This window comes from Arachis stenosperma, chromosome 7 (assembly GCF_014773155.1).
Source record: "Arachis stenosperma cultivar V10309 chromosome 7, arast.V10309.gnm1.PFL2, whole genome shotgun sequence".
Lineage (NCBI taxonomy): Eukaryota > Viridiplantae > Streptophyta > Magnoliopsida > Fabales > Fabaceae > Arachis > Arachis stenosperma.
The window spans coordinates 35,705,567-35,721,925 of record NC_080383.1 but is presented as its reverse complement, the minus strand read 5'-3'; the positions used below and the strand labels follow the sequence as shown (position 1 = coordinate 35,721,925).

The 16,359-nt window shown below is 34.2% G+C and overlaps 1 protein-coding gene across 1 annotated transcript; it reads right to left on the bottom strand.

The window, feature by feature from the left end:
- Positions 1–878: 878 nt before the first annotated feature.
- LOC130940182 (anaphase-promoting complex subunit 8) lies at positions 879–5,319 on the bottom strand. Its single transcript, XM_057868250.1, has 4 exons — positions 5,132–5,319; positions 4,706–5,012; positions 1,486–2,736; positions 879–1,386 (listed from the first exon to the last, which is right to left on the bottom strand). Exons 1-4 carry the CDS (start codon positions 5,215–5,217, stop codon positions 1,297–1,299), a joined length of 1,734 nt encoding a protein of 577 aa, XP_057724233.1. The 5' UTR covers positions 5,218–5,319; the 3' UTR covers positions 879–1,296.
- Positions 5,320–16,359: the final 11,040 nt, after the last annotated feature.

The window sequence follows — 16,359 nt, the reverse complement described above, 5'->3', positions numbered from 1 at the left end:
TATGTAAATGGTCTTTCTGTAAACATAATACATGATAGAATTCAATAGCGTCTTTTGATCCATGTAACTAACCCCACCAAGTGGAACAAAACTTTGTTATTGTTGTTGTATTTTTTATTTTTCAATCAATAGTTCAACTGTATTATTATTCATGGGAATTTCGTCACTTTTTAATTTGAATATGGAAGGAAAGAAGGTGTTGGACTCGCATATGGGGAGGAGAGGTGCTTCACCTCGTTGTGGGATCAGAGGAACCAGAACTCGGACCCTGCGAGTTGTGTTCCTGAAAACGGACAGTCCGAGTTGCGTTTTGCTCAACAAATTTAGTCGGAACAAGCAAAATGGAGGGTCCGAATTGCGTGTTTCATATTTTAAATTCCATCAGCTGCAAATCGGACCATGCGATTTGTGAAGCAAATTTCATTTCCAAAGAACTCATGGTCCGAGTTGTTTTACCTTTGGCTCAGAAAAATATGTCCTACATTTTTGTCTTGTACACCATAACTCCACATCTGGGAATAGCACACCCAAGCCTTCCATATCCATAAAATTGAGTCGAATTTCGTCTTTGATTTCTTTTTTCTTTTCTTTGCTCCTTTTGTTTAATTTAAAATACTCCATTTATCAATTAAATCGGAAATTTCTCCGGTTTGGTGCATGACTCATCAGTCTAATAAAGACTTTAGGGAAAGGAAATTACAATTGCTTGAATGAGAGTTTTGCTTGATCAATCTAAATAATGGCGTCGAGCAGGAATCCAAAAAAAAAAAATAATCACCAATTTTGGTTTCTAATTCTGCATGTTTAGTTCAACACAAATTCAAGTCAGACTGCAATTTGGATCATTTTCATTTCATGTCAGCATTGCTCACCAAAAATCATAAATGCAGCAAAGACCAAAAGTGTTTGATCACAAAAGAGAACAGGAATGAAACAGGAATAGCTAGGCTTCCTGCATCATATGGATATGATACAGCTAAATAAATGATTACACCCCTGGATATGTTAAGCGTTTCTATTCAAGTAATCACCAGGGAAATCTGCACATTGCATACAAGAATAAAAGAGAAGAAAAAGCTTTACTTAACTCCTGCTAGGAAACCATATCACCAATTTTGGAATTCAATTCTCTACCGCAATGCTTGCCTATTTGTTCAGCTCAAAATGAAAGCATTAGTGCATTGTACAGCATTCAGGTACCAAATCATACACACTGAATCCTTTCATGCTTTCCCTCAAGCACTATGCGAACTGGAATCAACAAATGCATAATAACAGTGTTTGATCAGTCTCATATTAAGGAGGAAAGCGTTCAACATCCATTGAAGGTAAAATCGATTGCGAAGATCTCATTCCTCTAAGCAAACTCTTGGCTGTTTCTCTCTCCTGTAAAACAGATTTAGATCAACCAATCATCAAATAACTAAACAATTAAGTAAAATTGACATTTTAGATTCTTGATAATTGGTGAAAATGTTAACTTACCGGGCCACTATAATCCAGAAGACGTGTACAGTATACCTCTGCTTCTTCAAATCTATCCTGCAATTTGTAATATCTTGCAAGATAGAGCAAAGCCTCAACCATGTTAGGTCCTTCCCTTTCTTCATCTTCCATCCTCTCTAAATCCTTTTTGTAGTAAGATGCTGCCTCTTCAGGGTGGCCCAGCTCCGCATGTAGCTTTGCTAGCTGGTATAAAGCAATTGCTTCTCGGTCATTACAAGCTGCAGCTCTTTTATAACACTTAATTGCCTCATCAAGCATGCGGAGCTGTTCGGTTTCATAACATTGAGCCATTGCAATCCACAACCGAGAATCATTCGGCTGTAAGAACACAGATTTTTGGAAGTAATGAAGCGCATAGAATGGCATACCCATCATCTCGTAAGCTTGTCCCAGCCCATACCAGGCACGATAATCACATGGGTCTACGTCTACAGCGCGACGATATGCATCCACTGCAGCAGGAGTATTTTTCATCTCAACGAACTCATGGCCCATGAGTGTCCAAGCAGACAAATAATTTTTGTTCAATTTAAGGGCTCTCCTGAAATACATAACAGACTTCTCATGCTGCCCCTTTAAACTGTAATAATTCCCAATGATACAACATGATTCAGGCCTGTATTTATCAGTCATGAATACTCTATGAGCCAGGTAGCTTAAAGCAGAGAAGGACTCCTTAGCATAAAGTACGTTAGAATACATATCCATGTCTTCAACCCTGTAAGGGTCACTGCGCATAAGTTCTTCAAATAATGCTTCAACTTGGTCAAATTCCCTCAAACTGTACTGTGCTTTAGCAATTTGGGCCTGTATGTAATTACTATTTCCAAAGGTTCCTAGTAGGTATTCATACTTCGACAGAGATTCATTGTGCATCCTTAATTCTTGGTAAGCACTGGCAAGGAAGAAATCCTTCATCCAATGACTATTGAGATTAACAGTGTTCAATATATCAATTGTACTACATAGGGATCGCAACTCGGTCCAAGCATTCCAATTCCAGGGGTAGCTATTCACGGATTCCACAAGAACCGTACGTGCCAAATTCTCACTACCTTTTTGTTTGAGCACAAGGCCATATAAGTACAAACCAAAAGGATCAATCGTACCATTCTTGCAAAGCATTGACAACTCCCTCTCCAAGGAAACCAATTCACGATTCACAGAATCACTCTTACCTAGAGGTCCCTCAAGTTCTATCATCTCTTCCTCTTTTCGCTTTTCTCCTGCCTTTAGGAAGCAGAAAACATGTAAGACATTACACATGGTTCTAAACTATTATCAGTTCTTTCAATTAATGGCACACACAATTAAAAACATGTAACAAACGTGCAACACATTATTTATAAATTATGCTGATAGTAACAAGTGTTCTAATAGCACATGAGCAACAGCTTGTCTGTATTTTTCAAATAAAATTCCCTACATAGAAGTCTTTAGCACAACAGGAGGTGAAATCTAATAATAAACTAATTGGCAGGAGAGCTTCACTTCAAAATGGGGTCTTTGTCTCAAAGAGAGACCCGAAGTTGGTTAAGAAAGCAAGTAAAAAATATGGAAAAGATATCAGTAGGAAGTTGATTACTAAATTTGGCTTTTAGTTTGAATTTGCATAACAAGAGAAAATTTTACAATTTTTCATCACCAAGCCACATAGGTTAAAATAATTAACAGATACATTACTCTCTAGCATGCAGTTAAACTATTACGATCTCATTCCTTTAATTTTATTAAGTTATTCCTTTGGAAAAGAAGGCTTTTTGGTCCCTTATGGTTATCTAATTTTTCAATTTGATCCCATATGTTTCAATCAATATTAATTGGCTCCAAATTATTATTCAATAAAAAAAAATTAGAAATGATTACATGGAACAGACAGTGTTAACGTAGCACACATGTGGACTTGATGTGGATTATGCCCTGTTAGTAGTTTCCATAAATTATGAACTGAGACTAAATTGAAAAAATAATTGAAACATAACATATTAAATCTAGAAAAGAAAACGGAAAACCATATTGAAAACAAAGCCTACTTTGCATATCTTTTTGGTATAAAACTAAGGCTATATCTATATCTAAAATCAGTTCCATTCACGAAAGATAATGTTGAATGGAAGCACATGCACCAAAATGAATAAAGAATCAAATTAATCTTCAACTTTATGATGAGATATTTTATTCAATGAAATCAAAGCACCAAAATTGATACTGAGGGTGTGTACTGGGAGCAACATAAAATAGCAGGGAAAAAAATATAATCAATAAATCTTGCTTAAACCTTTTACAAACCACTCTCCAACTCAAATAATTAAACTTCAAATTCTAACATAAGATGTTTAGGATGAGGATTTTCACTCACGTACTTTGCAAATTTTGGACTCACCATAGCTTTTATTGCACTAAATACTCAAACAGATGCTGCCCTGACATTTTTAAAAAAGGTAAAACTAAAACACAAATAGAGAAATCATCAGGGCAAAGAGCCAAAGCAACAAGATTGCTTTCCATATTTTGGCAAGAATTGCTGTGTTTCAGAAATCTTTGCATTTTGCAACAGCCAACCTCATCAAAGAGAAGGCTCAAGAACTAATTGTTGGGGTTTAGCTAAAAGAGAAAACACATCCCCTACTTCCCGCAATAGAGAATGTAATAACGCGACTATAACTAACACATGTTGGACAATGCTACGGTACATTCACATCTACCGCCTATTAATTACAATTTCATCAATAGGTAACTGACAAATATTCACATCTAGCGCATAAATGAGGGTGCGTTTATTTCAGCTCTATCTCAAAAAATAAACTATTTTTACTCAAAAATCAATTTCATCTTGCTAGGACACTTTTTAGCAATAAATAAGAAACTTGAATTTAGCTACATCCTTGTTTAAAAAACTAAACACAGTAGTCTCAAATTAAAGTCAGTTTTCAGCTGCTTCTCCTTTTTTTTTCAGTTATGGAAAGAAATCAAACTGTAAAATCACACCTTTGAGAATCAGAAAGCAAAAGCACCCACCCAGAAACACCTTCCAACTCCAACCACAATAGATTATTATGCTAATCAAACAAGCTAGCAGACGGATAGGAATAACATGCTTTCTATCCTTTTATCTCCATTATACCAATACAGTTTACTAAATGAATAAAAAATAAAACTTAAATCCCACCAATCAATATGAACTTTGAAGATGACTGACCAGATACAAGGCATAACAGCGCAAGAAGACGGATTTCCTGCCGGTCTGATCGCGAAGAACATGGGCGGCCCTCTTGTACTCACGGCAATCAAAATATGACTTGGCAAGAAGGTAAAAATCACCATCTACAAGCTCGTCCTCCTCCATAACAGGCGTGGCGACGTACGAGACGCCGGCGATGGGAGTGGCAGCGATCTCATGGGTGCGGTACTTGCGGCGAATGCTGGAGCTGCCGCGCTGGAATCTGGTGTTGGAAGGAGTGAACTTGGCGGGGTCTTGCTCGATACCAACCAACTGTTCTGCTGCCCTGCAAACACAAAGTTTCATCAAACGACGGCGTTTTTGAAGTTCATTGCTTGATTATTGAAGTTGGAATTTTTAGGGTTTTAGGAGGGAGCAAGAAAAGGAAGAAGAAGAAGGAGGTACCATTTGGAAGCAGTGTACAAACAACGGTCGCTGAGTTGGCGAATGGCGATGCGGAGTTCGCTTCTGCAGCTCTCTTTGGAGCTCATCGATTCGGTGGCTTCACCCACTTCACACTCGCACCCGCCCTCTGGATTTTGAAAATTGCTGTTTCTCACACTCACTCTCACTCTCACTCTCGCTCTCTTTTTCTGACGCCTTCCCCTAACTCCTCTCGGGTTCAGCGTGTTTTAATCCAAAGGTTTTTAAATTAAAAAACAATAATTTCTATATCATGTTTTTAATTTTTTTTTTAATAATTAAAATAATATTAAAATTACGTTAATAAACATTGCAAATCCTTGCGAACGTATATTGTATAGAAGAGATTCTATTATAACTATTTGATCTATATCAATCAATTATAATTCAAATGACATAATCTCTCTATATTCAATTAAGAGTTCGTAGATTTAAATTTCTTTATCTTTAATAAAAAAAATTATTTGGTCTATGCTAAAGACAAAATACAAGTTTAAAAATTACCTACAAATTTATTTTTTATATTTCATCAAATTTCTTCACTTACTTTTTTTTAGAGAATATTTTTTTGGGTTTCAGTTGAATCGCGATGATGCAACAAACACGAGATATAGACATCAATTGATTAAAAACAACTACATACATTATCTTAATGTTCGATCGTAAGATTAGTAATTGAATTAGTTGATCATTTTAATATCATTGTTATTTGACTAATTCTATTAATTACACTACTTTAGATTAGATAATATTTAGTTTAAGATTTTGTTAGTTACACTACTTTAGATTAGATAATATTGATTGTTGTTTAATTCAGTATTTATGCTATTGTTTTTAGATTGAATTTGTTAGGTTAGGTTAGAGAAAACTGATTTTTGAAAAAAATATTTAATTTATAAAAGGAAAAAGTATTTCTTTAGTCTTTATGATTCGGGTTGAAATTAAAATCATCTTTAACATTTTTTTTTGAAATTATCTTTAAAGTTAAATTTAGTATTAAAATCATCATTTTTTTAATTGTAGACCAAATTGCCCCTAATAAAACAAAATTAAAAAAAAAAAACTAAACACCTACTAAAATTAAAAATTGAAAAAAACTCTATCCACTCTTCCACCTCTTTTCACACATAATTCAATTCTTCTCTCCTTCTAAATCAACCACCAATAGCTCCTTCCAATTCAACCATTAGAAATATCACTGCTATTGACAACCCTAATTTCAACCTCACTCCCATCTATTGATGCGGAATTTTACAAAATCACAAATCGACAAGTGCATCGAATTGTATCAACTAATATCACGGGGTGAGTTATCGTTTCCACGAAGATTAACAGACTGAGCACATAAGAATTAATCGATTATTTTAATTAGACAATTGTGAATTAGGGTTTCAGTAATATCAAATAGCAAAAACAAGAGATTAAATGAAGGCAATTTATAAACTGTTGAGAAAATAGTATGAATGGAATGCTAAGGTTTCAGATATATTTAAAACTTCAAGAAAAATACTTTTCACTATCTATCTGCATAGATGTATCTTACGGTGAACCCTAATTAACCAAACTACAATCCCTTGGCAATCCAGTTTTTCTTAACTTAACAAATCGTCAATTTCTTGATCAATCAATTATGATAAGACATAAAACCTATGTTCTGATTCATAAGCCACATAATTCTTAAGATTTAAACGCCATTGATTCAATGTCACTTGTCAAGTCAAATTCAAAACTTTCAGAATTGAGAGAAGAGATTTTCAAGCCTAATTCGATTAAATAATCCTTTCCAAGATGCACATAGAATTTAATTCAGATTCAAGCTATTTACCAATAAACTCAAACCCATGTGATGAAAAACGAAAATAAAATTTTTAAAAAAGCATCAATGTATAAACCAAGAATAGAAAAGTAATATTAATCCATGATAATAAATAAAGCTCCTAACTTTAACAAGAGGATATTAATTGCTCATGATCAAAGAAAACCTAGAATTCAAATTGTAAAATGTTCGAAAGAAGCCACCCACATATGTGGCTCCTTTTCTTTTTATACTAACCCTAAAGCAAATTCAGAATTCAAAACTAGTTTCCCAAAAGGAAACTAAATCAAATCAAATCTCATTAAGTTTTCTCTTAGAGTTTTTCCTTTAAGATAAGCTCCCTTAATCTTCTCCACAATTGGCACTTAATGCTTGACTTTATAAGCTTATGTTAAGCCTTGAATTACCCGCTTAAGCATTTGAAGAATTAGAGGATTTAGTGAGTGAATTAAGGCCTTTGAGAGTGGCCCCCACACACCCCTTCATGCGTGCAATGCATGGCCTTTCTTTGGCATAGTTGGCCTCTATTTGATGTCCCAAGTGGAACTCACCATCCTCCATGTTGCACGCATGACTCTATTTAGCATAATTGGCCTCTCTTTGATGCCCCAAGTGCAACACATGGAGTCCCACGTTGCACGCATAGCTTCCCTTGGTGCAATTGCCCTCTGTTTGGTCTTCAAGTACAATGCATGGAGTCCCACGTGCAACGCATGGCTTTTCTTTGCACCAATTGGTCTCTATTTGATCTTCACGTTGCATGCATGATCTCCCACGTTGCACGCATAGCTCCTTTGGTGATTTTTTATCAAGGGAGCTCTCTGTTTGGTCCATAGAATTCTCTATTTGATTCTCCTTCTTATACCTCTTCTTTATGATGATTCCTAACATCTTCTTCCTCCTTGATCTTTGCTAATTCTCCTCCAAATTCTCCTAAAACAAATAAATTCAAACTAACTCAAAGTAATGCTCATTAAATCATGAAATCATTGTTTTTCTAACAAGAATCATTAGCTTATTGAATAAAATTCTAAAGAAAAATTACTAAAGATGCTGATGCATCACAGCACCAAACTTAAGATCTTGCTTGTCCCCAAACAAGAAAAAAATTATGCACAAAGAAGTCTTCTAAATTTGAGTGGATTGAAGAATTGCTTGATATTTCAGTGAGTAAAGTGAACTCCAAATTGTGTGATTATGTATGAATTACAGGGCTTGCTAGGCTTACAATTGAAAGTCTTAGAATTTAGGAATTCTATTCGGATGATATTATGAAGGTCTCTTCATAGATTTTCACCTTGAAGATAGCTTCCCCTTTTCTTTTATTGGGTGCTTTGCACCTTGTGCCTAGCCATAACGCGAAATATTTTGTCTCAAACTTTGCTCGACACAGAAACATCACAAGCACTTGACTAGGTAACTCTTTGAGTTTGTGCTTCTTTTTATTTTTTCCAGCCAGTGGTACTTAGAGCCTTTGGCTTCTCTTTTATGGGGTTATTTGCACTAGTACTCTAAATGTTCTGTCTCAAGTTTTTCTTGACATAGTCACACCACAAGCACTCAACTAGGAAAATAACTCTGAGCTTTTGTTCTTTTTAATCTTCCAAGTCATTGGTGCTCAGAGCCTTGGGCCCTACTTTTTGCTTTTCTTTCTTTTCTTTTCTTACTGCTTTTGGGTTTTATTGATTTTTGAGATCCTCAATAGTACTTTTTTAAATTTTATTTCATGTCTTAGAGCTTTGATGAGCGGATAATTTATACGCTTTTTGACATTATTTTTAGGTAGTTTTTAGTAGGATCTAGCTACTTTTAGGGATGTTTTCATTAGTTTTTATGCTAAATTTACATTTCTGGACTTTACTATGAGTTTGTGTGTTTTTCTGTGATTTCAGATAATTTCTGACTGAAATTGAGGGACCTGAGCAAAACTCTGATAAGGAGGCTGACAAAGGACTGCTGATGCTATTGGATTCTGACCTCCCTGCACTCGAAATAGATTTTCTGGAGCTACAGAACTCCAAATGATGCGCTCTTAATGACGTTGGAAAGTAGACATCCAGAGCTTTCCAGCAATATATAATAGTCCATACTTTGTTCGAGATTAGATGACGCAAACTGGCGCTCAAAGCCAGTTCCATGCTGCATTCTGGAGTCAAACGCCAGAAACACGTCATGAACCAGAGTTGAACGCCAAAAACACATTACAACTTGGCGTTCAACTCCAAAAGAAGCCTCTGCACGTGTAAAACTCAAGCTCAGCCCAAGCACACACAAAGTGGGCCCCGGAAGTGGATTTCTGCATCAATTACTCACTTCTGTAAACCCTAGTAGCTAGTCTAGTATAAATAGGACATTTTACTATTGTATTAGACGTCTTTGACAATATAGTCTTTGACCATTCGGTCTTTTGACCACACATCTTTGGTCTCGATTTTATTCTATTGTTCATCTTAGGAGACTATTGATCACGTTTTGGGGGCTGGCCATTCGGCCATGCCTGGACCACTAGCACTTATGTATTTTCAACGGTGGAGTTTCTACACACCATAGATTAAGGGTGTGGAGCTCTGCTGTACCTCGAGTTTTAATGCAATTACTACTATTTTCTATTCAATTCAGTTTATTCCTGTTCTAAGATATTCGTTGCACTTCACCATGATGAATATGATGATCCGTGACACTCATCAGCATTCTCACCTATGAACGCGTGACTGACAACCACCTCCATTCTACCTTAGACCGGGCGCATATCTCTTGGATTCCTTAATCAGAATCTTCGTGGTATAAGCTAGAATTTGATGGTGGCATTCATGAGAATCCGAAAAATCTAAACCTTGTCTGTGGTATTCCGAGTAGGATTCAGGGATTGAATGACTGTGACAAGCTTCAAACTCGCGATTGTTGGGCGTGATGACAAACGCAAAAGAATCAAGGGACTCTATTCCGACATGATCGAGAACCGACAGATGATTAGTCGTGCCGTGACAGAGCATTTGGACCTTTTTCACTGAGAGGATGGGATGTAGCCATTGACAACGGTGATGCCCTACATACAGCTTGCCATGGAAAGGAGTAAGAAGGATTGGATGAAGGCAGTAGGAAAGCAGAGATTCAAAAGGAGCACAGCATCTCCATACACTTATCTGAAATTCTCACCAATGATTTACATAAGTATTTCTATCTTTATTTTCTGTTTATTTATTATTATTATTATTATTCGAAAACCCCATAACCATTTATTATCTGCCTAACTGAGATTTACAAGATGACCATAGCTTGCTTCATACCAACAATCTCCGTGGAATCGACCATTACTCACGTAAGGTTTATTACTTGGACGACCCAGTGCACTTGCTGGTTAGTTGTGCGAAGTTGTGAAGTTATGTTTGGACCATGGTATCATGCACCAAGTTTTTGGCGCCATTACCAGGGAGAGAACGAACATGAATGCCATTATCAGAAATCACAATTTTGCCTATCAAGTTTTTAGCGCCGTTGCCGGGGATTGTTCGAGTTTGGACAACTAACTGTTCATCTTGTTGCTCATATTAGGTAATTTTCTTCTTATTTTGTTTTCAAAAAGTTTTCAAAAATCTTTCAAAATTTTTCTTCTCTTTTTCGTTTTTCCAAAATTTATTTTCAAAAAAAAAATACAAAAAAATAATAAAATCATAAAAATAAAAAATATTTTGTGTTTCTTGTTTGAGTCTTGAGTCAATTTTTAAGTTTGGTGTCTATTGCATATTTCTAAAAATTTATGCATTTTTCGAAAATTCATGCATGGTATTCTTAATGATCTTCAAGTTGTTCTTGGTAAGTCTTCTTGTTTGATCTTGATGTTTTCTTGTTTTGTGTCTTTTGTTGTTTTTCATGTGCATTTTTGCATTCATAGTGTCTAAGCATTAAAGATTTCTAAGTTTGGTATCTTGCATGTTTTCTTTGTATAAAAAATTTTTCAAAAATAAATTTTGATGTTCATCTTGATCTTCAAAGTGTTCTTGGTGTTCATCTTGACATTCATAGTGTTCTTGCATGCATCATGTGTTTTGATTCATAATTTTCATGTTGTGAGTCATTTTTGTTGTTTTTCTCTCTCCACATTAAAAATTCAAAAAATCAAAAAAACATCTTTTCCTTTTTTTCCTCATAAAATTTCAAAAATTTGGGTTGACTTAGTCAAAAATTTTTAAAATAAGTTGTTTCTTATAAGTCAAATCAAATTTTCAATTTTAAAAATCTTATCTTTCCAAAACTTTTTCAAAAAATCAATTCTTTTTCATATTTTTACTATTTTTCAAAAATTTAAAAATATTTTTCAAAATCTTATTCTTAATTTTATTTCAAATTTTCGAAACTTAACTAACAAGTAATGTGATTGATTCAAAAATTTGAAGTTTGTTACTTTCTTGTTAAGAAAGTTTTAATCTTTAAATTCTAGAATCATATCTTTTAAGTTTCTTGTTAGTCAAGTAATCAATTTCAATTTTAAAAATTAAATCTTTTTCAAATTATCTTTTCAATCATATCTTTTTCAAACATATCTTTTCAAATTATATCTTTTTCAAAAAAAAAAATTTTTATTTCAAAATATCTTTTCTAACTTCTTATCTTTTCAAATTGATTTTCAAATCTTTTTCAACTAACTAAATTGACTTTTTGTTTGTTCTTATCTTTTTCAAAACCACCTAACTACTTTTCCTTCTCTAATTTTCGAAAAGTTCTCACCCCTTTTTAAAATTCTTTTTAATTAATTAATTGTTTTAAATTTTAATTTTAATTTTATTTCCCCCTTTAATTTTCGAAAATCACTAACTCTTTTTCAAAATTTATTTTCGAATTTCTCACTCTCTAATCTTATTCTATTTATTTATTTATTTACTAACACTTCTCTTCACCTCAAGAATTCGAACCCTATCTTCACCCTTGTGTTTGGATTCTTCATTCTTTTCACTCTTATTCCCTTTCTTCTTCTACTAACACAAAAGAATCTCTATACTGTGACATAGAGGATCCCTCTTCCTTTTCTGTTCTCTTCTTTCTCATATGAGCAGGAACAAGAAAAAAGGCATTCTTGTTGAAGTTGATCCGGAACCTGAAAGGACTCTGAAGAGGAAACTAAGAGAAGCTAAATTACAACAATCCAGAGACAACCTTACTGAAATTTTTGAACAAGAAAAGAATATGGCAGCCGACAAGGTTATCAAACTCGCGAGTCTAGGTAAACTCATGGAGCTGACCTAGACTCGACTCGTAAACTTGACTCGTAGACTCGTACGAGTTTACCTGTTATAAATTTTTTATAAAAAATATATATCATGTATAATATATATATATATATATATATATATATATATATTTACTCAAATATAGGCACTCAAACTTAACAATTTTAACATAAAAAAACATAATAAATCAACATAATACTACAATTATAATTTATAACAAGTACTCTAGATCACATATTCAAATCCTTCAGAAATCACAAATATGCATCTAGTTCAACATAAAACACACAATCACACAATCAAAACTTCATATAACACAACTAAAAACAAAAGAAAATAACAAAGCAACAATTAAATGTTCTAATAAAGTAAAAGACTAAAACTGAAATCCTCCAACATCTTCATCTTTCATGGCATCAACATCATCACCTTCACCATCTTCATCAGACATTTTGTATTTTTGTCCCTAAATCAACATTCAGATTCAGTTGCGAAGTTATCAAAGTTGATAAAATGAATAAATGATAAATAACAAATTTAGATTTCAGGATTCAATTGCCAAGTTATCCACTAGTCCACTATCAAAGTTGATAAATTTATAACCAATTCAGCTATTAAAAACAAACTAAACTACAAATTAAATATAATACAATTGATGTTAGCTGAAACTATCTCATTTCTTTTAAGTATTGTAATATAATACAATTCATGTTAGCTTCCTTCCAATCATTAACTATCTACCAACAATTGATGCTTATATGGATTAGCATCTGCATCTATGTGAGGCATGTGCACTGACAATCTGCAATACAAGCATAGCATAGCATATCATTTCACAAGAAAAAAGAAAAGAGAAGCTTTAAAAATAAATAAATCCCATAACAGAAGGAACAAAGTCATATAAAACAAGAATTCGAACCCTATCCTCACCCTTGTGTTTGGATTCTTCATTCTTTTTCACTCTTATTCCCTTTCTTCTTCTACTAACACAAAGGAATCTCTATACTGTGACATAGAGGATCCCTCTTCCTTTTCTGTTCTCTTCTTTCTCATATGAGCAGGAACAAGAAAAAAGGCATTCTTGTTGAAGCTGATCCGGAACCTGAAAGGACTCTGAAGAGGAAACTAAGAGAAGCTAAATTACAACAATCCAGAGACAACCTTACTGAAATTTTTGAACAAGAAAAGAATATGGCAGCCGACAAGGTTATCAAACTCGCGAGTCTAGGTAAACTCATGGATCTGACCTAGACTCGACTCGTAAACTTGACTCGTAGACTCGTACGAGTTTATCTGTTATAAATTTTTTATAAAAAATATATATATCATGTAATATATATATATATATATATATATATATATATATATATATATTTACTCAAATATAGGCACTCAAACTTAACAATTTTAACATAAAAAAACATAATAAATTAACATAATACTACAATTATAATTTATAACAAGTACTCTAGATCACACATTCAAATCCTTCAGAAATCACAAATATGCATCTAGTTCAACATAAAACACACAATCACACAATCAAAACTTCATATAACACAACTAAAAACAAAAGAAAATAACAAAGCAACAATTAAATGTTCTAATAAAGTAAAAGACTAAAATTGAAATCCTCCAACATCTTCATCTTTCATGGCATCAACATCATCACCTTCACCATCTTCATCAAACATTTTGTATTTTTGTCCCTAAATCAACATTCAGATTCAGTTGCGAAGTTATCAAAGTTGATAAAATGAATAAATGATAAATAACAAATTCAGATTTCAGGATTCAATTGCCAAGTTATCCACTAGTCCACTATCAAAGTTGATAAATTTATAACCAATACAGCTATTAAAAACAAACTAAACTACAAATTAAATATAATACAATTGATGTTAGCTGAAACTATCTCATTTCTTTTAAGTATTGTAATATAATACAATTCATGTTAGCTTCCTTCCAATCATTAACTATCTACCAACAATTGATGCTTATATGGATTAGCATCTGCATCTATGTGAGGCATGTGCACTGACAATCTGCAATACAAGCATAGCATAGCATATCAATTCACAAGAAAAAAGAAAAGAGAAGCTTCAAAAATAAATAAATCCCATAACAGAAGGAACAAAGTCATATAAAACTTGGTATATTTTTAAGGTAGAAACTTACAAACAGTCATTTTCATGTGAAATTAATAGTTGAGAATCAGTAAATAAAAATTTAGTTAAACTTGTCAAATTATCTAACAATTCTTAGTTATGAATTTTATATGAAAATAAATGCACGTGAGCCTTCATATTTTAGTATGCTTTTGTAAAACTGATTCTACGTAGAATCAGTTATATGAGTTACACAAATATGCTTTGATTGGCAATGAGTAATGACAAGTAAAAAGATTGAGCAACTGTACTTAAAGCAAACTGGCATCTAAACTCTAAACACGAATCTATGCATCCTCCAAATAAAGTTCTTCTTTCCACCTCATTTTCCAAAAAAGCAAAGCGAATTCAGCAACTAGAAGCATGATGAGTGCAATGATAAGGAATATGAGACAAACATTATCTAAAAACTCAACCAATTGGATTTGGAAGGACCATTGTGCAAGCACAGTCAAATTTGCACACCCTAACAAGGTTAGGAGCTAATAAACAAGTTAAAATATTGAAAAGCTCAAAGCTTTCAAAATCATGAGCCAACTTTACAACATGGACATCGAAAAACAAGTAACAAATTACAAATTACAAGAAGCAGCTATTAAAAACAAATTAAACTAACCCTAACATTTCAGAGTTTCAGTATTTCAGTTTCAGATATTCAAATTCTTCAACAAAAAATAACTAATTAAATAACTAACAGTCTAAGTATCTAACATTAATTAAACTATTAAAGCATCAGTTTAATTTTTGATACATTATTAACTTATTAAAGCATGTTTAATTTTTTTTCCATCAAATTTCAATAACCAATTTTATCATTCATCACACCAAATGACCAGAATTTAAACTAAAAAAAATTAAACTATTAATATCAGAAGTCAGAACCAAAATGGCAGAACCGATAGAAGCTCAGGCAGAACCAAAATTATTGATATTTAAATTTGGGAAAAAAATTACCTTGGAGAAGGAAGCTCAGGTAGAACCAAAGATGAAGAGAGGCAGCTCAGGCAACCTTCAGCTCAGGCAGAACCACAGAAGTACAGAACAGAGGGCAAGGAACGCAAACCAAAGGTGAGGAATGAGGGGAAGAACAGAAGTGCCGTGAAGCATCGAGGAACCTTCAGCGTCGCCGTCAGCCTTCAACTTCACCAACGAAGTGAGGACTGAGTAGTGGACATGAACGACGGTGGTAGCGCTGCACCATGAGGAAGAAGATGGCGCGGGATCCGTCCAGCCTTCGGCGTGGTGGCGCAGACAACAATGGATGGCGGCACGATGGGCTTGGAGAAGAGAGTGAGGGCTTGGAGTCTTGGAGAAGAGAGTGTTTCTCTGTTTTGTGTGTTAGCGTGGTTTGGCCGTTTGGGCTTAGGGTTTCCTTACATGAACGAAGCCCTTTCCCTTTTTTTTTTACCCAAAACGACGTCATTTTGGCAAAAATGGGCTCCCAAATCAAACTCGCTGACTCACCCTCAAACTCGCGAGTTTGACCGATTCTGTCCGAGTCTACCCGAGTCTACCCAGAAACGAGTTTGTATCCGAGTTAACTCGATTCTACTACCTAAACTCGTAAACTCGTACGAGTTTACGAGTTAACTCGTGAGTTTGACAATCATGGCATCCGAAAATAATAATGCAAGGAGGATGCTTGGTGATTATACTACACCTACTTCCAAGTTTGATGGAAGAAGCATCTCAATTCCTGCCATTGGAGTAAACAATTTTGAGCTGAAACCTCAATTAGTTGCTCTAATGCAACAGAACTGCAAGTTTCATGGACTTCCATCAGAAGATTCCTATCAGTTTTTAACTGAGTTCTTGCAGATTTGTGAGACTGCTAAGACCAATGGAGTAGATCCTGAAGTCTATAGGCTCATGCTTTTCCCTTTTGCTGTAAGAGACAGAGCTAGAACATGGTTGGACTCACAACCTAAGGATAGCCTGGACTCCTGGAATAAGCTGGTCACGGCCTTCTTGGCTAAATTCTTTCCTCCTCAAAAGCTGAGC

What these genes read in the sequence shown, in the direction of transcription:
- LOC130940182 (XM_057868250.1), bottom strand. Translation starts at nt 5,217, where the DNA reads ATGAGCTCCAAAGAGAGCTGCAGAAGCGAACTCCGCATCGCCATTCGC. An exon ending in TTGTACACTGCTTCCAAATG is followed by an intron (nt 5,013 to 5,131) that starts GTACCTCCTTCT and finishes TTGTGTTTGCAG; the next exon opens with GGCAGCAGAACAGTTGGTTG. An exon ending in GCTGTTATGCCTTGTATCTG is followed by an intron (nt 2,737 to 4,705) that starts GTCAGTCATCTT and finishes TGCTTCCTAAAG; the next exon opens with GCAGGAGAAAAGCGAAAAGA.